General features: G+C 36.4%; 2 protein-coding genes across 5 annotated transcripts in view; one reads left to right on the top strand and one right to left on the bottom strand.

Moving 5' to 3' along the window:
- Window positions 1-25528, top strand: part of rab34a (RAB34, member RAS oncogene family a) — a 626412-nt gene that overhangs the window by 257712 nt on the left and 343172 nt on the right. The window lies entirely within an intron of this gene.
- tada2a (transcriptional adaptor 2A) overlaps window positions 8454-25528 on the bottom strand; it is a 33488-nt gene continuing 16413 nt past the window's right edge. Inside the window, exons 9-15 of one of the 3 annotated variants that reach the window (XM_005157436.6) lie at window positions 24666-24709; window positions 17079-17189; window positions 16714-16785; window positions 14178-14310; window positions 11996-12039; window positions 8986-9059; window positions 8529-8895 (exon numbers count right to left, since the gene is read on the bottom strand). In XM_005157436.6, coding sequence (XP_005157493.1) covers window positions 8710-8895; window positions 8986-9059; window positions 11996-12039; window positions 14178-14310; window positions 16714-16785; window positions 17079-17189; window positions 24666-24709 — 664 coding nt within the window. In that variant the 3' untranslated portion in view covers window positions 8529-8709. 3 annotated transcript variants of the gene reach the window in all.

The raw sequence follows: 25528 nt of genomic DNA, 5'->3' as shown, positions 1-25528 counted from the left end.
TTGAACAAAAAAAAAAAAAACCTCTTTATATATCTCTTAAGACTGTTAAGAGATGGTTGCACAATGAGGATGGTTACACAATAAAAAGATATAGCACTTTATTCCAACTCATTATCAGCATTAGATGTTTTTTACAGTGATTAAACAGATCTTCAAGACAGCACTTTCTGTATGAAGTTTGTACAAAATTTATGATAAAATGAAAGAGTCAGTCAGATTAATGGTGAAGGGATTGATCAAATAGGCCTATTGATAGAAGGTTTGCGAAGAAATGTCATGCTCCTTTCTAAAAGTATTTTGTAGTATTTTCAAAATCCAAAATACAGTATTTTATTTTGATAGATTTGTGGCTGCTGTATTTTGTTGTTTATTTTGATCCACATAAAATTGAGATATCTGGTATTTTATTTGAGAATACATTTCAATGTGTTTTTGCCCATCCCTGCTACATGGCATCATTAATAAAAATACAATAAAAGATTATCCACTACACTGAAGTTGCAAACACCTCAATATAATCTATTTTTGTCGACAAGAACCCCCTGTTGGTACTGGAAATTTCTGGTTTACTATAGTGGAGATACCTAGGCTTTAAGGGAATTTACTTGGTTTGCAATACATGAGTGTATTTTATATTTCAACATGTTGTGTACAGTATAAACATTTAAGTGGAAATAGATAGTAAAGCGTCGGTTATTTGGGATAGTTGAAGTCAGAACTATTAGCCCCCCCCTTTGAATTTTATTCTCTTTTTTTTATATTTCCCAAATTATATATAACAGAGCAAAGAAATTTTCACAGTATTTTTGATAATATTATTTCCTCTGAAGAAAGTCTTATTTGTTTTATTTTGACTAGAATAAAAGCAGTTTTTAATTATTTAAACACCATATTAAGGACAAAAATATTAGCCCCTTTAGGCTTTTTTTTCTTTGATAGTCAACAGAACCAACCATTGTTGTACAATAACTTGCCTAATTACCCTAACCGGCCTAGTTTACTTTATAAACCTAGTAAGGGTCTCCAACAACAGTCTAACATTCATGCAAGGTCAAAAAAACACTTTCGTGGTCTTATAATCTGCATTTGTTTTTACCTAATTATTCCAGCGACTCCCGTATGAATCGTCCAGTGATTCATTTGTTCCCAAACCCCTCCTTAGCGCGAAGCTAATCTGCGCTGATTGGACCAATGAAAGTCTGTTGCGATTGGTCGACTGCCTTCAGTCAGAGTGAAATGCCCAACAGCTAATCAGCAATATAAAAGTAATCAGAGTTCATTCACGCTCGATAGTGTAGGCGTGGATTTTAGCTGCCAGTGGGTCAATGTAAATACAGTCGATGGACTTCAAGATACAGACGACTATTTTATTGATCAAAAACTCCAAAAACTGTCGAGGAGATCTCCTAGCTTGTCTTACTCTGCTCTTTTCACAGACACACCCAAACACACATATTGCCCTCGTCCTTGCACGCGCGCACACACACACAAAAACACAGACACACACACACACACCTCCGGACGACAACGCTCGCGCACACACACACACACCTCCAGATGACAGCGCGCGCACACGCACACACTACCCTCATCCACGGAGCTCCGTAAACAAAGCAGCACGCGTCACGTTTTTACGTGAACTTTGCACGCAATAAAAGAATATAGCCAGTTAACCTGATACAGTACACGCGGTTACAAGTAACAAATCCCAACTAAATACATTTGCAAGCTAGAGTAAACAAGGCAACAACTTTAATCGCACGTACTTACACTTGAGAAATGGAGGAAGCAACCCATCCTGACGTCCATCAGTAAGTTACTCTTTACTGATCCTTCCTTTAACAAACACCGATGAAGTATTCTTTGTAGCATGAAGTTTGCAGAATTTTCCAACTGCTTGGTTATAATGCTGAGGTTTCATCTTTGTGTAGACCCTCGATAATATCCATCTGCAGTGTGACTTCAATCGACCGGCATGTTTGTGGGTGTGTGGGTGTGTGTGTGTGTCTGGGTTTCTATGTCAGAGGACGGGGCCTCAGGTTTGAAATCTCCCGGGTTTGCGCGTGCACGTGAATAACTTGGTTTCGTTCGTACGTCATGGCGAAACACCTAATGAGTCGGTATCAAGGCGACTCGTTTGAAGCACTATGAGTCGACTCTTTTATAGATGAATCAACCGTTTCAAACACTGTACTCTTACAGATTTAAGCCTTAGCTGGATACTTCACTTCACTTAGAGCTGTTACACACTACATAGAGGGGAATTTTCAAAAACCCATAATATGGGCTCTTTAACAAAAAAAAATATATATATAATTTCAGTACATTACTTGCACAGATTAATTAAACATAGAATCATTTTGAAAAAGTAGCCCTGTATACATTTCTGGAGATCGCAAATTATGTAGCCAGTAGTACGTAAGGCTGCATTTCGTCTTTAGAACGAACACTATGGCGCAGTATGGCATCGTTCCTTTTCTTGCTTACCAGCTGACCGCTTACTTCCATATGGACTGGTTTCCCACTGTTACCAGTTTGTCCAGTTCAGTCATTCAGTCAACAGTGGCCTCTGGTGGATTTACATGAGACCAACAGGCGCGAATGGCACTTGCAAAAAAAAAAAAATTGAGATCCCAAAAATCATACACAGCAGCCTCTGGTGGATTCGCAAAAACCAAAACTGCAAAAAAAGCAGCTCATATCTGGCACTCTCCAGAAATGTTTATAAAGATACGTTTTCAGAATGAGTCTAGGTTGGATTAATTGTTCACCTAACGATTAACAATGTGCGCTAGCAAAATAAACATTGTCATTTTTGATTTCACATTGACTTCAAGGCCTACATTTTTGTGTGAACATGTTAAAACCCTGTGGATACCCTATTCGACCTATTGGTCGACCCCAACAAACAAGACTGATGTCGAATTTTAGATGGAAAATGGTGAATCTGACAAGAGTAGCATAATTTCTTCAACACGCTCAAAGCAGTTCAGGCGCTATACATAATGCGAGTCCTCCATGCTTCATAAAAACTTCACCTACAGGAATGAAGAAGCAAATAAAATATCAATTCCAAACTCTGCGCCTTTCAGCCATCAAACAGGCCTTGACTTTACCGCGGGACTTCTTTTTGGGCAGGGGGTTATCATCAAAGGTGGGATCTGTTAGCCCTAATCGGCGCTAAACACTCGCTGATATCGCTCTACACTGTTGTGAAGCCTGATGGTTGCTGCTGCTGGCTAATGCTGCTAGCGTTAGTCACGGCTCAAGCATGTCTCGATAATTTACTAGAGCGAGAGGAGAAGGAAACAGATTTTACACTCATGATTAGTCTCTGAAACTACTCACTTTTAAAAATAGTATGGTGAGTCCAGCACAACTGGAAAGATGAAAAATTAAAACCTGGACAGCAGAACAAATTAAATTATATATATATATATATATATATATATATATATATATATATATATATATATATATATATATATATATATATATATACACACACACACACATATATACATAGATAGATAGATAGATAGATAGATAGATAGATAGATAGATAGATAGATAGATAGATAGATAGATAGATAGATAGATAGATAGATAGATAGATAGATAGATAGATAGATAGATAGATAGATAGATATGGCTAGAATAAAAGCAGCTTTTATTTTTTTAAAAACCATTTTAAGGTCAAAATTATTAGCCACTTTAAGCTATATTTTTTTCGAACTATAACTATCGTTACACAATAACTTACCTAATTACCCTAACCTGCCTAGTTTACCTAATTAAGCCTTTAAATGTCTCTTTAAGCTGTATAGAAGTGTCTAGAAAAAATATATCTAGTCAAATATGATGTACTGTCATCATGGCAAAAATAAAATAAATCAGTTACTAGAAATGAGTAATTATTATAAATTTTCAGTTTGTCTGATAATATTTTTTCTTCTGGAGAAAGTCTTATTTGTTTTTAAGCAGTATTTAATTTTTTAAAAACCATTTTAAGGCCAAAATTATTAGCCCCTTTAGGCTATATATTTTTTTGAAAATCTACAGAACAAACCATCGTTATACAATAACTTGCCTAATTACCCTAACCTGCCTAGTTAACCTAATTAACGTAATTAAGCCTTTAAAGGTTCAGGACACCCTGGAGAACTTTTTTTTTTATATTAACAGATTTGTGTGTTTTGAGCATCAGTTAAGACAATGTTAGCACCTGTCAGCTTTAATTGTGGGGAAAACTGGATAATTTTGAGCTTTTGTCAGCTAATTTCAGCTTCCGGGTTTAAAATGATTTTTGGGGCGGGATCAAAATCGGCAATGTAGCGCAGTACTGCAAGTGCAATGATGACACGTCGGTTTCTCATTATTATTCATAGCGGAGTTTTCTTATCCTATGAGAAGAGCCGGCTGCTTTATTATTCATGAGACCTGCCAGACCTGCCAGTGTCAAGCCCGAGCTGTGAGACACGGACGGACCCACGGCACAGTATTTAGCTGTTCATGAAGGCTCATATGCGTTTGTTTCCATGATCCACGGGGTTTGTTGCATGCTTTTTACCCGCGATTCTGTCAGGGCCGATCATACAGCAAAGCTGTGTGTGTGCTGCTAGCATTTTTGTCGGGAGAGCAGCACGAGAATTAGAGAATGGCGGACGTTGACTTTTATCAGGAGTTCGTTTACATTCAGACACATCACTGTGCTGCTGTGTTTGCCTAAATCCTCCAGATTACTAGCAGGACTAATGGTTAAAATAGACAGGTCAGGAGACCTGCTGCACTGAGTCTGCTGTATACGGGGATTGAGGGAGAAGTCCTCATTTATAGGGTTTACCTGAACACGTTTATCTTTATAATGATATAAATTGTGGTTATGTGAAAGACGAAACTAGTGGTCCATTATAATATCTATAAAGACAGTCTTCATGCCTTTAATATGGAACTAAATACTACTAGGCAGACTTTCTTTTCAAGCCTTATAAACAACAATTTAAATAATGCTCGTACACTCTTTGCAACGATAGAGAGACTCACAAACCCCCCCAGTCGGATTACAAGTGAGCTACTCTCTGAAAGCAAATGTAATGAGTTTGCTCATTTCTTCACTGATAAGATCAATAATATCAGAAAGGCAATCAGCTCATCCAATCAGTCAATTTGTGTCGATATCAAACAAGCTCAACCACTACTTAAGAAATCAGACATTATGTCTGATTTCATGGCAATTAACGGTAAAATCTTAGAAGAGATTGTGCAAGTTATGAAAACATCAACCTGCAGTCTTGACACGCTCCCCACATCATTCTTCAAAACAGTGTTTACCTGTTTAGAAACGGATCTTCTAAAAGTGGTAAATGCTTCACTTCTATCAGGGATTTTTCCAAACTCACTTAAAACTGCAGTTGTTAAACCCCTCTTGAAGAAGAGCAACCTGGATAACACCCTATTGAGCAATTACAGGCCAATCTCAAATCTCCCTTTCATTGGCAAAATCATTGAAAAAGTTGTTTTTAACCAGGTTAACAAGTTCTTAAACTTCAGGGGGTGTTTAGACAATTTTCAATCTGGGTTCAGAGCACATCACAGTACAGAGAGCGCTCTTATAAAGATAATCAATGATATACACCTAAATACAGATTCAGGTAAAATAACAGTGCTGGTATTGTTGGATCTCAGTGCTGCATTTGACACTGTCGATCACAGCATACTTCTGGATAGGCTGGAAAACTGGGTTGGGCTGTCTGGCACGGTCCTCAAATGGTTTAGACCTTACCTTGAAGGTAGAGGTTACCATGTCAGTATAGGTGATCATTGGTCGAGGTGGACACCCATGACATGTGGAGTCCCACAAGGCTCGATTCTGGCACCTCTCCTGTTCAACCTTTACATGCTCCCTCTAAGCCAAATAATGAGAAAGAACCAAATCTCCTACCACAGCTATGCTGATGACACTCAGATCTACCTAGCCTTAGTGCCTAATGACTACAGCCCCATTGACACCCTCTGCCAATGCATTGACGAAATGAGCAATTGGATGTGCCAAAACTTTCTTCAGTTAAACAAAGAGAAAACTGAAGTCATTGCGTTTGGGAACAGAGATGAGGTTCTCAAGGTGAATGCGTACCTTGGCTCTAAAGGTCAAACGACAAAAAATAAGGTCAAGAATCTTGGTGTGACTCTGGAGTCAGATCTGCGTTTCAATAGTCATGTCAAAGCAGTCAGTAAATCAGCATACTATCATCTCAAAAACATAGCAAGAATCAGATGCTTTGTTTCTAGTGAAGATTTAGAAAAACTTGTTCATGCTTTTATCAGCAGCAGGGTGGATTACTGTAATGGACTCCTCACTGGTCTTCCTAAAAAGACAGTCAGACAGGTACAGCTCATCCAGAACGCTGCAGCCAGAATTCTGACCAGAAGCAGGAAATCAGAGCACATCACACCTGTCCTCAGGTCTTTACACTTGCTGCCAGTTACATTTAGAATAGATTTTAAAGTATTATTACTGGTCTATAAATCACTAAATGGCCTAGGACCTCAATACATCACAGATATGCTTACTGAATACAAACCTAACAGATCACTCAGATCTTTAGGATCATATAAACTAGAAGTTCCAAGAGTTCAGTCAAAGCAGGGTGAATCGGCTTTTAGCCACTATGCCCCTCGCTGCTGGAATCAGCTTCCAGAAATGATCAGATGTGCTCCAACATTAGGCACATTCAAATCAAGACTGAAAACACATCTGTTTAGCTGTGCCTTTACTGAATGAGCACTGTGCTGCGTCCGACAGATTGCACTATCATGTTTTTCTCTTCTTCTTTATTCTTTTATATCACATTTTACCTGTTTTTATGTTTTGTTTTGTTTTTACGCATTTTTATTATTTGTTTTTATTTTTATTTTACTTGTTTCTTTTATTCTTGTTTATGTAAAGCACTTTGAATTGCCACTGTGTATGAAATGTGCTATATAAATAAACTTGCCTTGCCTTGCCTTGCCTTATGTGTATATGAAATTACGAATAACAAATGTAGCAGGGCATTAAATCACTGTTCATTTCTTTGCATTTTAACTTTGTAAAGTATAAACTCATGCGTCTCCTCATGGTTTGTCTCATTTTGTGAGCTAACTGACAACAACAGTTGTTCCCTCACGTTCTTCCCTGCTGGCCACGCCCACTCCTGCCCGATGCTTGTGGAGCTCATTACTCATGCATCTTTTGAAAAAATTCTGAAGTAGACTTTAACCGAAATTGGGGGGTGTCATGGCCCTTTAAATGTCACTTTAAGCTGTATAGAAGTGCCCTGACAAATATCTAGTCAAATATTGTTTACTATCATCATGGCAAAGATAAAATTACTCAGTTATTAGAGATTAATTATTAAAACTATTATGTTTAGAATTTATTACTCTGTAGACGAAAAATTATGTATTAGAAAGATGATGTATGTAATTACACTACACTTTTTAGTGCTATTTTAGTTACTCCAAAGTAATGCTAATACTATTAGTATTTTTATTAATGGTTTAAATGAATTTGTATTTTTTTAAATGTATGTTCTTTAATTTGAGACATTTTTGCTAATTTTATTGTTTAGTTTACACAGTACTGTTTAAATATCAGGGATTTTACAATGTATTAAAATATATTACAATGTATTAAAATATATTTTTAATATTAATACTTTGTCTTTGACATATTGTTATAATTTTATTACAAGTTAAAAAATTTTATAAAAACTTAGTCTTTAAACAGTTATACATATATGATCACACAAATGGTCAAGACGATCTGCAGTTTAAACCGAGCATCAGAATGGGGAAGAAAGGTGATTTAAGTGACTTTGAACATGGCATGGTTGGTGGTGCCAGATGTGGATGTGCAGCCGACAAATCTGCAGCAACTGAATAATGCTATCATGTCAATATAGACCAAAATCTCTGAGGAATTTTTCCAGTACCTTGTTGAACCTATGCCACAAAGGATTGAAGCAGTTGTTAAGTATTAGTAAGGTGTACCTAATAAAGTGGCCGATGAGTATAACATATTACATTACATTATTCATTCATTTATTTTATTACGGCTAAATCCCTTTATTAATCAGAGGTTGCCACAGCGGAATGAACCACCAACTTATCCAGCATTTGTTTTACACATTGGATGCCCTTCCAGCTGCAACCCATAACTGGAAAACATCCATACACACTCATACACACACATTCACTACGGCTAATTTAGCCTACCCAATTCACCTGTACCACATGTTTTGGGGAAAACCTATATTATATTATATTATATTATATTATATTATATTATATTATATTATATTACATTATATACAATGACATGAAAACAGTGTCACAATACATTTCATAGTCACAAAATAAAGGTTTCCTTTTTTTAAAGAGAAAAATAATAGGAGTGAAATGTGATCCAGTCATGTTTTTAAAACACTTTATGATATTCATCACGCAATTGAACAGACAAAATAAATCAACAACATCAAAGGCATGTAGACAAATAAAAAAACAACTCTTTTAATATTAGAGCTGCGCAACAATCAGATTCTCCGCACCACACGTCTTTCATGGGCAACCAAATCAGTCTTTTCAACATCAAACCTGTCAGGAATTAATAACCAACACAGAACGAGTCCACTAACAGTCCTCCATCTCTCATCAGCTCTTCAATCAGCGCTAAGCCTTATTGATGTAGCCCTCTTTGATAAGGAAATCATAGATCTTGCGTGTCTTATTGACGTCGATCTTGATGAGCGATCGGGCCTGTGCAAGTCTCAGTCCCCCCTGCCGCCGGCACTCATTCAGCAGGGCTTGTTTGTACTCCAGATACGCCCCGGGCACCAGCCGCACCACCTGACACAGCTGAGCGACAACAGGAGACCAGCGGTTAACAGCCATTATACCACAGCAGTGAACAAGACTGAGTGTGTTCAGAATGAGTCATTATCAAACCTCTTTCTCTCTCTCGTTGAGCTTCTCTGTGCCTGGCAGGCCTGTGAGGTTTAGTGGAGGGGCACTTCTTCTGCCTGGCAATCACAAAGACACTTCACATTAGCAAAATCAACAAACTATTTACATTTACATTATTCAGCAGACTCTTTTGTCCAAAGCAATTTACAATTGAGGAGGCATTCAGTGATTCAACAAGAAGAGGCAATACACACAAGAAGTGCTAATTATACAAAGAAACTGTTAAGCCTACTATCCACTGCACACGATAAACGACAAGCGACAGACCGGAAGTCATTCATTTCCAATGGAGAGCAGTCCGGGAGCTGCGTGGAGTTCCGATCATCTACGTATGCAGAAAATTCGGATCCGAATTGAGCTGCGGATCCGTTGAAATATTTGAACTCCTGCGACTAGACCGTATGCGACCGACCAACCAGATGTGATGCATTCCAGTGTTGTATAAGCAGGACTGTGTCCGCGAGATGAGAAATAGGAGTTTTTTTGGTTATTTTTTAAATCAGAAAAAGTCTATATTAAAAAAAGAACATTTCTGTTCATAAATGTAAGTAATACAGTAATAAAAATATAATGTTTTATGTTGTCTCCACATTCCCTTATATATTTTTAGCGGTCTATGAGTTTCTAGTATTCATTCATTCATTTAACCATAGTGAACACATGGAGAATAAAAGCTTTTTCTTTTGCACTTCTTTACTTCGGACACTGCGAGATCAACTTCTCTCCCATGGTGCACGTCAGAACTGAAAATTCTGTAAGACTGCCACAAGGGGGCATATTCCGATAGTCGTGTACGAATGACGAGTGCAGTGGAAAAGCGGCTTTAGTGCTCAGAAAACTTAAGGGTGATTTATTTAGAATGACGCATAGCACAAGCTCTGTAATTAGTCGACTTGGTAGCAGTGACGAGTGTGGGCAGTGTGAAGAGACGCGAGCTCGATTGAGCAAGAGTTTACAAGTGTCGCAAGCTTTTGTTTTGTGTTTAACTTTTGTCTTATCTTTGTCTTATCAGTTTTAGCTACTTGTACATTAAGGTAGCATTCAGAAATAACAAAACACTCATGACTTAACACAGAGGAACATAAAAACCTATTGCCAGCTAGCGTTTCAGAAGAGTTACTGCAGAGCAACGCAAACAGCTCATCTGTGTGAATAAATGCTTCATAATTGCTCAATTTTGTTATTACTTAATAATTTTTTTTTTGGAATGATGGTAAAAATGTGTCTGGTTTAAATGTGCAAAAAAAAAAAACTAAAACAATATAAAGCACCAATAAGCTCTGCATTACAACGATTTAATAATGGGATATTGAAAGCTGTGCTGCCTTTATTAAAAACACATTTATTATTCATCATAACATTAATATTGAATAAAACTAATAACAATAATTATAAAAGTATTGTTGCAGGAAACAATTTAAAAAAATGAAATGTAAATTGTAATTAATTATAATTTTATAAGAATCATTTGCTAAAATTGTCTAATAATGAATGCATCAAGAAAATCCATTTTCAAATCCTTCTCTTCTTATTGTCAACACATATATATATATATATATATATATATATATATATATATATATATATATATATATATATATATATATATATAACAGTTCTGTCTGGTTCTCCAATCTGATTGGCTAATAGCCGTGATATATTTAAGTAATATCAGCACACGTACAGCCTCTTTACGCTTTGTGTATTACTCCGCCTATATACAGCCAGCAAAAAGCAGACACTACAGATCTAAAATTTAAAAGATGCTTGCTCAACTGTTTAACTGTCAGCTAATGATTTGAATCCGGAAGAAAGTAGTTTCACATACAAAAGGGTTTTTGAAACTCTCCGTGTTTGATTTTGTTTTTATATACACAATTATGCCGTCAAACTGTTGTATAAACGCAATATCACACTCGTATCGACACTGGTGGGGGCACTAAGGAACTCAGCACTGCTACTTGTGTGATATTGCTCATATATATAGTTAGAATATTTAATGCATATTATTACATAGTAATGTAATATTGAATTTATTTAATAACTTAAAATATTATAAATATATACTGTATGTTATAATATATATCTATAGCTAAATTATTATTATTATTAATATTATAAATGAGTTAAATCGGGACACTGTAAGATTCTGTTTTTATTGTCATTAGAATTTGTCTATAAAATTAATCTCGTAATATACTTGATTTAAAACAATTAAAAACATTACTTAAAGATTATTTATAAAATAGCTAAAATATACAAAATATTTATAAATATATACAAATCTCATTTTACCAACTTATTTATCAGAATCAGAGAATTCACATAATTTGAATTAAATTCAATTGTCAAAATAATAATAAAAAAACGAAAACTTGTGTACAATGATAACATTTATAACAGAAATGTCACAAATTTTCTCCATAACATATTCCACAACTATTTATTTTACAATAGAAGTAATTTAAAATACATGTAAAAATTGCTGATAAAAATACTTGCATACCAACATATTTATCAGTATCAGAGAGTTATTTGAGAATTTCTAATTTGTGTATTACTGTAAAAATTACATCAAAATTAAATATAAAATTTTTATAAATTGTATTTATAAACTGATTTAAATATTAATTAATTAATAGAAAATGAACAATAATAAAACTATAATAAATCATTTAAAAAATATCACTATCAGTCCAATCTAAAATGACTTGGTTTTAAATCTCAATGGTTCACAACCACAGACTGCAATCAGATTCATATGCATTCAAATACGTCCTAGTTGTGCAGTGAAGTGACAAAAGCAGCCAAAATGTGAAAGCACAAAACACTGAAATACATGCGAGCTGTGTGAGTGGCTGGCTTTTTGTAGCCGGTATTTACAGCCGAATGTGTTTGAGCCGGCGGCTTCACGGCTGAAGAGCGCATCACAAAAGAGAGAGGAGGACAGGACACACAGCGTGAAAAATGCAAGAAATCAACAGCACTGTACCTGAGGTGCTGATAGTGCTGACCACAGGCGCGATTCCAGCGTCACTGGCAAACAAACACACACACACAGTTAGTCAACAGCTCAACAAACGCTTCTGAAAGACTGTCTGCGGCTCTTGGGCTTTTGAGCCAAATCAAATATAAACTGATTCATCGTTCACTTGGTATGCATTTGCTCAATACTTACACGAAGCCCCAAAAACACAAACAAACTGTCAGATAAAGAGCCACGAGCTGAATGAGAATGCTCTGTGGACCAGCAGACAATAAGAAACATCACTCACACACACACACATGTGATGATAAAACAGCGCATGAAGGTAATATTATAGTAGACATAATAGTAAAATATTGCAGTAATATCATCACTGTGAGTTATGGAGAACGCCATGATGGAATGACAGTCTTATGAGTATAGATGGCTATTTAAAAGTTTGCAATCTGTAAGATTCTGTTCATTTGTTTGCTTGTTTTGAAATAAAATAAATCAGAAAAGACAAATGTAGCTTCAAACGGCTCTAAACTATTTAAACTAAAGAATTAAATCTGCAAGCACCGATAAAAGGAATCTAGCACCCATGCTTACCGCCGCCCGGAGGCCTTAGGATGACAGAGAACAAAAATAATTTGAACTGATATATATATATTAAAAATCTAAGAAAATGACAGATTTATGTCAAACTTCCTTCAGTCAGCAGGTAGCGCTATGACTGTGACTCAATATCTATATATCTTCAGGAGGGAAATCTCATCGACTATGTGAAAACTCTAGATCTTCACTATTTAACATCACAAAGGCCTTTGAATTATACTGACAAAACCTGGAATCAATCTGATAAAATTAGTATGTGTTTGTAACACTGTACAACGTCATTTTCTATTGCCAGCAGGTGGCACTGTAACTGGATATTAAAAATTATTGGCCTTGGAGATGTTAAATTGCGAATATCTAGAGCGTGTCTGTGGCGGCCTCGCAAACTTTGACGAATCTCCACGAAACAGGTAGTTTTTATAACTCAGGCATGCACTGTCTGATCTGCCTCAAAATCCACGTTTGATAAGAGTCCTGACATGAACACATTTACATGTTAATATCCAGTTACAGTTATATACATACATATATTCAGGGCTTGACCTAAACACCTGCCAACCCGTCAAGTGCGGGTAGATTTTAACTGTAGCGGGTTAGACAGACACCCCCACTAGCCACTTTGGCTGGTTGAAAATAATAGGAGATGATAATTTGCAGAGCTGCCTGGACCCTAAAGATTAGTATGGTAAAGATTATTTGTTAATATGCACCCAAATGTGATCTTAAAACCGAGAAGCAGCACGATTGATAACTTTTCATGTGAGGAAAAGAAAGCAGGTGAATACCAAATGAGAGGATGATTGGGCGCACGGTAGACACAGGCGATACTCACTCACTGACGTTGTGAGCGAAGCACAGCTGATCTGAACCACGGGAGTGCTTAAAAGCTCCTGTTCTCTGACGCAAAACAACCGGGACTGGAAATGGTGTGATCATTTCTCTTTGAAATAGACTGGAAAAAAGCGGTGCTCAAGCACCCACTGTCCTGCTGATTTCAGGAGCTCCAGATTGTTTGCATGCAGCCGCTATTGCCGCTTTTGCTTATGTGGACATAACACATCATTTAAATCAAGCAATTTTAGCATGCCAAAATCAAATGTATGCATATGAAATATATTTTTCCACAATTGTGGCTAGTGAAAACGGCAAGTGGCTAGTAACATTGGAAAACTACTAGCCACAATGGCTAGTGATCAAAAAAGTTAATGTCAAGCCTTGTGTGTATACATACATACATACACACACTATATATATGTATACATTTTTTTCATTTATTTTAATATATATTTTTATATAAATATATATAAAATAATCGTTTATTAAAATTAATTGAGGTAAAATGTTCAATTAATCAAGAGTTTTATTTTAAGCCAAATCGCCCAGCCATACCCATTTTGATCTCAAAAATGTAAAAAAAGATGAGGAGTTTACATCCATGAACTCAATTTGTGCTAACACTCCTTATTTTAGCATTTTTCCAAACTGTGCTGAAAACTAAGCAGCACTGAGGCAGGGGGATTCATGACTCATGTAATAATACATTTTAACATAAAGGAAGCAGTATTGTGAGTGAGTGAGGAAGAGATCTTACATGGCAGCTTGTTTGTGCAGCCACTGCTGGCAGGCGCGGGTGTCATGAATGTACTGCAGGACGTCACAAAGCATGTTCCTCTTCCTGCGCTCATCCTCTCGTGTGCGTTTCACTCGCTCATAGACTTTAGCACCTGCAGACCAGATGACAGGTGTCACTTCAGATATGAACATAGATCTCTGTATGTGAGATCTGGCTAGCATTATCAAAAAGCTGTGGTCAGAGCGTATGGACCATATTCAGATGAGATAGTGCTTGATTCTGCTTAAATCATCACTTGTTGACTGTGTTCTAATTTAAACTGCCTCTACATGATTTGGAATTACCATCCACAAAAAATTTTAAGTTGATCTTTTCTAAACATTTGTAAAAATGTAAAGGAGTGAAAATTGTTCACTGATATCTAAATAACAGGTTTGTGGCTCAGGTAAGCAAAAAAATAAATCTCCAGAAACAATCTTTAAGCACTTTTACTCAGTATACGTGTGTTTGTTGCCTCATCACAAATATACACAGCGAATTATATACTTTAAACTAACAAAAGAGAGGAGTTAAACAGACCTTATGCCTCTTCAAGGTGGTGCTGAATACGTTTTTAATCCGTATATCCTGCATTTTGCTTTCTGACAAGTTGTGAGCACTTAGTGGTCATGCATAGCTGCCTACTTCACTAAACTGTTCCTTTTTTAATCTCCCTGCCTGTTCCTATTTTCAAAACAAGAGACCCACATGCATAGTATGTTTAATACAAGCTTATATAAAGTTAAAAATAAGGGGAAAATAATAATTGATGTAATCTCACTAGAAAACGTTGTGGCCAATCAAACACTGCCTGGGGCGTTCATTTAATTGATTCTGTGTGGATTGTCAGAGTTTGTGTTTTGTTCCAATTGGCCGGATTTTCACTGGGATTTTGCACTCACAGGATTTGTTGGAGAACAATAACACATTGATATTTGAGGCTCATGATATGTAATTTCCATGAACTCTTATTATTCAGCTATGCCTAGGTATATCCAAAATGTCATTCTATGGCACATTTAAGAATTTTCTGACAACTTGAATGTTACTTTCTCAACTCAATACTAGTCACATATTGTTTATAATTAATTATAAGACTTTGCGTATCATTTAATAACTCTATATACTTTATAGCTGTGTATATTTTCACATTTATTAACTTTTTTTTTACCTTGTACTGTTCTGAATTCTGGATTATATTGAAAGGAACCACTGTCAAAAAAGTGCTCCAATGTGTTCACCATTGGTGAATGTGGTTATACTCATGACAGGTACTATTTGGTCATTACTAAGTTGGCAACCGTCAAATGTCATTTGGGAAACGGTTTGAATTTCTGGTTAGTAAAATACTGGCACTAAATTCATACACTATGTGTGTAAGTACATAAGTACACAGTGAGTAAGTGCATGGTGTGTAGTATCCCGTACTTATGACTTTTCATGACATCTGACCAATCAGAACATAACAAAGGGGGTTTAAAAAAACTGCATTAATGAACCATCTATTTTATTAACTGTGTGAAATGAGCTGAGACTACAACATACCGACCACTTTATTAGGTATACCTGTTCAACTGTACGTTAACCCATAATTTTAAATTAGCCAATCACATGGCAGCAACTCAACGTATTTAGGCATGTAGACATGGTCAAGACGATCTGCTGCAGTTCAAACTAAGCAACAGAATGGGGGAAAAAAAATTAAGTGACTGTGAATGTAGCATGGTTGTTGGTGCCAGATGAGCTAGTCTGAGTATTTCAGAAACTGTTGATCTCCTGGGATTTTCAAGCACAACCATCGGAGGATATTTGAATGGTAGGGTCAGAAATTGGCGTCAACAACATGAAAGCATAGATCCATTCTGCCTTGTATCAATGGTTCAGGCTGCTGGTGGTGGTGTAATGATGTGGGGGATATTTTCTTGGCACACTTTGGGCACACCAGTACCAATTGAGCATTGTGTCAACGCCACAGCCAACCCGAGTATTGTTGCAGGCCATGTTCATCCCTTTATGACCACAGTGTACCCCTCTTCTGATGGCTACTTCCAGCAGGATAATGCACCATGTCATAAAGCGTGAGTCATCTCAGACTGGTTTCTTGAACATGACAATGAGTTCACATTGTCCTCCACAGTCACCAGACCTCAATCTAATGGAGCCTTTTGGGATGTGGTGGAATGGGAAATTCGCATCAGTGACAAATCTTCAGCACCTGCGCGATGCTATCATGTCAATAAAGACCACATTCTCTAAGAGATATTTTAAGTACCTTGTTGAACCTATTCCATGAAGGATTAAGGCAGTTCTGTAGGCAAAAGGGGGTCCAACCCGATACTAATACATTTTATATGTACCCAATAAAGCGGCCGGTGAGTGTATATAATGATAAAACGAAAGTGATTTTTCTCCTTAGTGAATGAAAAACCTAATTTTGAAAGCTTAAAAATAGCACCGTGGCACTCTGATTTATGTTACCTCCTATGATATGCTTGTGATTGAGGGTGCATCTTACCGCAGAAGGACTGTATTCCCTCGCTCCTGTACTCCTGCAGTCTGTGGATCTCCCTCCGCAGCTCAAACTCCACTGTGAACAGTTGATGACAGAGAGAAACAGAGCAGATGGAGCGCTGAACTTTTCACCCTGGCTGATTCAGACTAGTGGGGCGGACAGACTGAACTCAGACTGAGTGCTGCTGAATGACATGAGGGCTTGTTCGTCTAAATCTAGCTGTCCTGCACACACTCACTGAACCACAAAGACACACAGGGCTAGATTGATCTCAGGTCAGCTGAAGTCTGGTAAACTAGCGAGTCCGGTAACAGCAGTGTTCTGGATTTCTCTATATCGAGTGGTTGAAAAGAGGGTTAAATACTCACAGGTGTGACTCTCGATGAACTTGTCGTGCTCTATTGGTCCCACCACACGCGCAAAGCGTCTCATGACATCATAAAGGTCCTGCACTTCCTTGGGATAACGCCTCTCCAGAACTGACAACACAGTAGATGCACAGAATTAATCAATCAATATTGGTGGGCGGGGGGACCGCACTCCTACGGCAAGTTGCGGTCGCTCTAAGAAACCGCTCCAATTGGTCCACCGTTTTTGTTGTTAAATTGAAAAAAAAAAAAGGACTGTGTGTGTTTATATCATCCCAATATGACGGTCTATACACTATACTTACACATCTGTCCAAACAGCTTGAAAAGTAGATTTTTTTTTACCATAGGTGCCCTTTAAAATCTACATCGAAAGCGGAAAAAAACAGTCCTCATAAAGCCGGCGTATCAGTGCGCTGCTACATTGAAAACAGGATTGGATTCGCACCTTCTGATTGGTTCTCGGGATATAGTGGCTTTTGCTGTCAAAGGCAAGTGGCGTTTAGCTGCTTATTAGATTGCCTAATAGATACATTTTGATCGCCACAAAAAGGAGACAAAATTGAAAATACAGACAAATCTGTTGACTCATGCATTTTACGTTCACTTTTAAATTTGCGCACTAGAATATGGATTGTTGTGTAAACTGCATGACTAGTTAAAAACATCATTCAGCAACCAATGAAGCATTTCAGTAACTGATCCTCCTAACAGTTTGCCTTTTGTTGCTGTATGCCATTTTGAGTTTTAGGCAAGTTTGTTGTGTTTGTTTCTGACATTTTCAGAATGCAATAAATTAGTTTAATATATAAATGTGCGTGTAAGGGGAAACACGTGAAACATTTGAGGACACAGCGAATGAAATTAAAGGCAGAGGAATGCAGCTTGCAACATCTTCTGGCACTTTTACTAAGTACATTTACAAGGACACCAATACTCCGATTTTAATATGATTCAGACAATACTCTGATTAAGAGTTCACCATGTAAACAGAAACTTTTGATAACCCTAAAGGAACACAGACACCCGCGTCACAATTTAATTTTATTTTTTTCCCATTCGGTGTGCGGTATCAAAATCCATTAAAACTACACTCTTCCAGCAGTCCTTACTTCATATTCGCCTCCGATACCTCAGTTTTTTATGGGGCATGAACAATATGTTGCTAAATAAAAGTGAAACTGACAAACTGCAGGTACAGTTGAAAAACTATGGTGAAAAACTGGTGATGCAATGACGTTAATCAATCCTTGTGCTATGACATGTAAAATGGGATCATGAAAGGAACATTCAAAAACCAACTCATGTAAACATCTTAATCTTATTATCGTCTTATTCAGATAAAGGCAAATAATTAGTTTACTGATGTCCATGTAAACATAGTCACAAGCCTCAACCCTAAAAAAAAAAGGTGTTCCCTGATTTTGATTACAGCCTTATCACAGGTAAATAGTAAGTTAATGTGATGGTAATGCAAATCTTATATTCATGCTAACAAACAAATGATCAAAATATATATTAATGCTATTCAAATCAAATATATAAAATATGAATTGATGCTTAATTTAAACTTTAATTATATTGTTTATTAAAATGATTAAAACATTGTCAAATAAAAGATTTTTCTCATCAAAGATTTTTCATCCACCATCATTTTGAGGCTCAAAAGTATCGGTTTCGGCACCGTTTTGGCACCGGTATCGTTTTAAAAGTATTAATTTACCACTGGTATTAAAATAACCCCAAATGATAACCAACCTTACTTACAAAAGATTCCACTTATCTTAATAATGCAAATCATATGCATATCACATATTTACCATATAAGTTTGCTTTTGGATTTCACAAAGTCATACATGTGTATATATATTCAACATATATTTCAAAATATTGTACAAATTGCTGGTATATGGGTTATAAACATATACTATAATTTTATATATATTATATATTCATATTTGGTTATAAATATAAAATTTTTGTATGGGCTCCAAATGTATAAATAACCATCAATGTATCAAGTCAGACAAATTATCGTCAAAGCACCAAAACCAAAGCCAAATTTCATAATTGTGACAGCCCTAATTTTAACCTACATCACAGCAGTGTCCATTTATAAAGGATGTAGGCTGTTAAACATACATGCAAAAAATTTACATAACACAGCTCTCCTTTTGAACTTGCTAAATAAAACAATACAATAACAAGCTAAATATGCTAACTGAATCACACCAGTGGGTGTTTACTTCCAAGTCTACAATCCACTACAATCATTCACAGTGTGTTCTGATGAAAAGGGCAGAAAACAGGCAGAAAATAGCCTATTATAATTCTGAAATAAAACAAAACTATATAATTTTCTATATTTAGCAAACAAAAAAGGCAATTCATGACCTCTTTATACTCTATAATGTATCCATAAAAAGTATACTACAAAGTATATTTAAAGCTGTAGTATTCTCACTAGGTTCTCGAAGATCTGTTACACCAGAACTTTCCATAGTATGCATTTAAATGCTGGCCTCGTCTGAAAAATGAAACGGGCACAGTTTCAAGAGTCCAACTGTGCTGAGCGGCCCTGTGAAAGTCTTCCTGATGGTTCTTCACCCATCACTGAAGCTCTGCACTCTGGGAAGGGTTGAGCGAGCAGCACTATCAGCCATCAGCCCTGCTGCTGTTGAGCAAGAGTGATAGAAACAGAAAGCTGCTATGTGGGTGAGTGTGAGATGTGATATTCTGCCTTCGCTAGAAACACTCGCATTCACATCGTCCTGTCACTCCACAAATATTATATACATATACAGCTATGGTAATATTAAGACACCACTTAAATACTGTACAGTTTTCTGGATTATTTAGGCATGGATTTCAGTAATAATAATAATTCCTTACATCTATATAGCGCTTTTCTGGACGCTCAAAGCACTTTACACACTTTTGGGGGGAATCTTCTAGTCCACCACCAGTGTGCAGCATCCACCAGTCATATGTGATGGGAGTCATATCGCGCCAGACCGCACACCAGCTGATTGGTGGAGATATAGTGGGCAAATTTGGTCAGGATGCCGGGGTTAAACCCCTACTCTTTTTCGTAGGACATTCTGGGATTTTTAGCAACCAAGGAGAGTCAGGACCTCAGTTTAACGTCTTAATCAAAAGACGGCACTTACTGAGCAGTATAGAGTCCCCATCAATATATTGAGGCATTAGGATCCACACAATCTGCAGGTTGAGCTCCCCCTGCTGGTCTCACTAACGCCACTTCCGGCAGCACCTAGCTTTCCCATGTGGTCTCCCATCCAGGTACTGACTGGGCGCAGCCCTGCTTAGCTTCAGTGGGTGACCATGTGAGAGTAGCAGAGAGCTAGCCGACAGTAAAATGTTTATAATATTATTCTATTAACCTCTGAAAACATTTGTTCCAAATTTTTACGTGAAACCACAGTCATTTAGAACTTTCTTTCATAAAATGACAGTTGGTCAGAATAACAAATGTTTTTCTTCCAGGAAATAATTATTAAAAGCTAAAACTGTACCGTGTTGAAATAATAATACAAACGTCTGAAAAAATGAAAAAATAAACACCTTATTTGTCATTTTATGCAAAAAGACAATAATCTGATGTGAAATGTAATTGGTAATTTACAAAATATATATATTTTTTCTTCTCAAAAACAACTACGTTGTCTTTTAGAGCTTAAAGTCTGTGTGAAATCAAAAGTTACAATGTTTATTTTATTGTTATTCTTTAGGTGAATATTTAATCAGTGTGGAAGAAATCCACTGAAAAAAGAACAGTTTTTTTGGTAATCTTTAAAAGATTACCATCCTTCTCTGTTGACGTCAGTTTGATGGTATCAGAGGCATTATTCTTAGCCACGCCCCTCCTACCAATAGTGTCTTATGAGGGAATGATGCACAAAAAGGATGCCCCGCCCTCTACTCAATATTCCATTTCAGTACAACATGATGAAATAAAAGTCTGAACAACTCTGGATCTCTCTGTTACTTTAAAATAACAAACAAACTGCCAAGATTACAGATGTTTACATTGTTTACTTGTTTACAGAAGAGTTAAGAAAAAATATTTTGTGGAATAATCCTGATTTCCAAAATTAAAATGTTTTATTGAAATGTGGCTGTTGAGCGCATGCCTTGGAAGCAATGCTAATAAGCTTAGGGTGCCAGTTTGTCATTTCCAATGGAGGCATGCCTTTTCTAAATACACCTAGTAAGAAACATCTGAACTTTTCCAAATGCTGCGCGTGTATCACAATTCATGTAAGTAACTAACCAATCTGCTTCAAACTTTGTATAGAATATACACATTTCAGTAATAACGGCAGACTAATTACCTCAGACAAAGACAGCGCACCCAAACACCAGTGCTTTTTACTTTTCTCCATAAACATGCATCGGAGCTGCAGCAATCATTTGTCTATTTGTTATCCCAAGAAATTGATTGCCTAGTAGTAGACGCCATAGAAAATGGTGAAGGAAATCGCACGCTTGTGCTTGTCACTTCAGGTCAGAATAACAACACACGGGAGTGCTGTGGCTAGCAGCAATGGGGCGATTGTAAATAAAAACATGTAAGGATGTCACCAGAGTGACTTTTTGTTTTCTTTTCTTGTGCATCCCAGCCGCTAGCTTCCCATATGAAAGATTTTTTTTTAGCATAGGGGTAATGTAGTCATTCAACTTTACAATTTGTAATGTTGCAATATGTATTTGAATAATGATGGATAGTTTCTTTACTTGAAAGCTTAGACTGGATTATCATAATTTGTTTTATTTAGAGAGTTTGAGGTTTACTGAATAATTATTATTCACACCTTACAAATGTTGATCTACCTTTACCGTTGCACACACTTAGTAACATTTTATTTATCAAGTTTAAGAGTCTCTTATAACACTTTTGTTTATTTAATTACAAAGAGATGAGATATTTTGTTTAAATATTTTTGTTTTTGACTATTAAAACTATTTGCCTTAGTAATGTTGGTAAATTACAATAAAGTTCAGGGTTTCTGCAGATATCAAATTGTCAAATTTAAGACTTTTTAAGATCTTTTTAAGACCATTAAGCATTAAATTTAACAATTTTAAAAACATGCATACACAAAGAGAAAATGCAAAAATCACAAAATTTGTGGGAAAATAAATGTATTCAAATTGAACAGTACTGAAGACAGGTTAGATGCATCATTGAACTACAGGAAAAAACAAACAAACATCTTAAGGCTGATTTCTACTTTCGCCTTGCACCACATCACACAGCTTCGCGGACTGTGCGCGCACCTCAAACAGACGAGGCTCTTTAAAACGACAGGGGCGTTCAAAAGAAAGCCATCGTAAAGTCAGACGGATAAACAGAAGAAGGAAGTTTTCAGAACTACGTCATTTCATTAATATTGTTCAATATTTTAAAACAATTTCTTTTTTAAATGATTGTAAAGATTTTTATAACTATTAAAGATTTTTCAAATCACACTTTCATGCATCACTTGCTGTTGTTCATATTTCGGACAGTTCTACCTATTAAAGTTAAATATCAATGAAAACAGAACATGGGTTGCTCTACAATTATGTTGCTCGACAATTCACACATTACTGTCCAACAATCCTGACTCTTATCACCAATAAAGCCTAAAAAAATGGCATTAGTATATTGTAAACCGATAGGTTCAAATATACTTTTCCAGTTATCAAAGAAATAATTTATTCCTTAATTATAGTTTTGTAACTATTAAATTGTTTTAAATTCAAAACTGTAATATATACTGTACATCAGTGTTAAACCTAAATAGTGGAAAAACATATTCTGTAATTGTGTACCTGGTTCACTTTTGCCAGGGCCTCTTTTGGTTTTAACAAACTTATCCCTCAGGTTTTTCCAAATTTTTTAACAAAAACTTTCCTCCTTTCCCACTGCTGTTGCAATTTCTAGCTAAGAATTATGGTTCATCTGGTAATTCCTATGATCACAGATATACGGATCATAAAGATGTCTGTACAGCTATATCTGTTTGACAAAATCTCTTCAAAGTGATTCATATTCAACTCAAATGTAATTCTTCACTCGAGTCTCAAAAAGTTCAGTGCAGTCCGCCAGCCGAAATCACGTCAAGCGCACCAAAAGCGAACCTCCGCAAACTCTGCAATGACGTCACATTCGCCGGGCGCACTGAGTTCAATAACAGAAAGCTGATTGGCTATTGCATGTTGGTCTCATTTGTAGGTGTAATATCGCGAATTACATTTGGACTAGTGAAATAAAGAACTACAACACCACGAAAACCAAGAAACAACAACAAAAAATAATTTAAATGAGCATTAGAAGTAGCGTTACATGGACAAAATAAGACTTGCGCAAAAATATTTAAGATCTTGAACAGCGAATTTTTAGGGTCTAAAATTTCCATTTTTAAATTGTAAAAAATATTCAATAATTATTGATATGGAATGATATGATATTGTAATATTTTTTTTGCAATATCGCCCAGCCCTAAAACCAACAACTGAAAACATTTGCTATTCTGCCCAATTTTCCTATCCTGGCGAACAAATAAACCCCTTTGTAGAATAAAACAAATACTATTATTTTACTCCAACCAAAAACAAATTCAGAGCAACTTTTCCATTGGCGATCTCAATTTTATGGTAGCTGTACATACACATCCTTCAGGATATATCAAACAACAAAAGCAGTGCTCTCCACGCAGCAGTGGCTGATGGGTAACAAGACTGTCTGCTGTTTGCACGGCCAGGTCAAGCAGGCTTGCTCTCCTGAATCAGGGATAAACCAACACCGCTGCGAGCCATCAGGTCTTGGCCACTGCTTCCATTATCACTCGAAACGCGCGCACACACACACATTCCTGCAGTTTCCATGACAACAAGGCTGCAGTTCGGCAGTAATATCGCTTCTCTTTTGTCTTGAGCATGCAGAGAGACGAGGAGGGCGGCTGGAGCCCATAGATAAATAAAAACGACTTAAAGCCCTCCTCGCATCACAAACACTCAGTACGTCTCAGGAAAACATGCTGAACCCGAATGGTATCTTTTGTATTCTTCCTTTCGCTGCACGTAAAGAGTAAATAATTGGATAAGCGTATTCCTATCGAAGTGGCTGGGCGAGTGAAATGTCCAGGGGGAAATAGCCAGGGACGGGGTTTCTATTTACTGAGAAAAGGCGACTCGCTGCCCAGAGGGTGCCGATCAATAAAGCCTCGTAAAGATGCAATCTCTTTTGTCATGATAGTCGAAATGTTCATTTCATGCCAAACTGTTCATAGGGGAGCAATCACAGCTGGCGAAAACTGCTCTGGGATCAGTGTTGATCTGGGAGAGCAGTTTTCCGGCTGCTGGCTGTAAACATTTCACATAGATGATGTTATTGGAGGACAGGGAGGGTCGTCTTGTGGATCTAACTTGTTGTTTGTGTGTGGAAACCAACCTGTGAGAGCTTGAACGAGGAACTTCAGCTCACATACTGAGGATATATAATAGGGATGGCAGACTGCTGGAGTGCTTGGTTAATATGATGCACGACAGCATTTTTAAAAGAAAAAAAGCACTGCTTACTCAGAAACTTGCGTAGGTTGATGAGGCCGTGATCCCGAATGATCCTAAGAGACAGAGATTTCATTTTAAACAAGTGCTGTTTTTTTTTTTAAATCCTGACTTAATTCTTTTTTAATCACAATGTCAACAAATATAAAACATTTTCAAAAGATATTTTTAAGGAATATTGTTTTCAAATCATTACATTGGAAAGATTTTTGGTAACACTTTATAATAACTGCACACTTTGAGTCACTAGCAAATAATTGATTAATCATTTCTTAAGCATTAACTCTACATTATACATTAGCAAGCAGTTCATAAATACAGCTACAAATGCTGTATTCTTGACTTATAGTCACTTTCTTTGATTCTGAAATGTTTGATTTTTGATTCAATTTGCATTACTAGACTAAGTATTGCATTACATACAAACCAGATATTTAGGAGTAGTTTGTGATGATGAATTAACAAATGATGAATTGACTATTTGCTACTTAAATGATTCATAGGGTGGAGTTATTATAAAATGTTATTGGATTTTTGATTTCACATGATTTCATGTGACATTGATGATGAGAAATGCTGTGGGAGATTAATAAATTACACAATATTAATATAATATCGTCAATGTTGATCAAATAAATGCTGCCTTTATGAGAATAAAAGATGTCTGAAAACAATGTAAACAAGCAACAAACAAAAATGTAATAAATCGATATATACTATATACAGTTGAAGTCAGAATTATTAGCCCCCCTTGGATTTTTTTTAAATATTTCTTAAATGATGTTTAACAGAGCAAGGAAGTTCTCACAGAATGTCTGATAATATTTTTCTTCTGGAAAAAGACTTGTTTTATTTATTTCGGCTAAAATAAAAGC

This window comes from Danio rerio, chromosome 15 (assembly GCF_049306965.1).
Source record: "Danio rerio strain Tuebingen ecotype United States chromosome 15, GRCz12tu, whole genome shotgun sequence".
NCBI classification, from domain to species: domain Eukaryota; kingdom Metazoa; phylum Chordata; class Actinopteri; order Cypriniformes; family Danionidae; genus Danio; species Danio rerio.
Note: the sequence above shows the minus strand (reverse complement) of the source record. Positions and strands in the feature narration are given on the sequence as shown.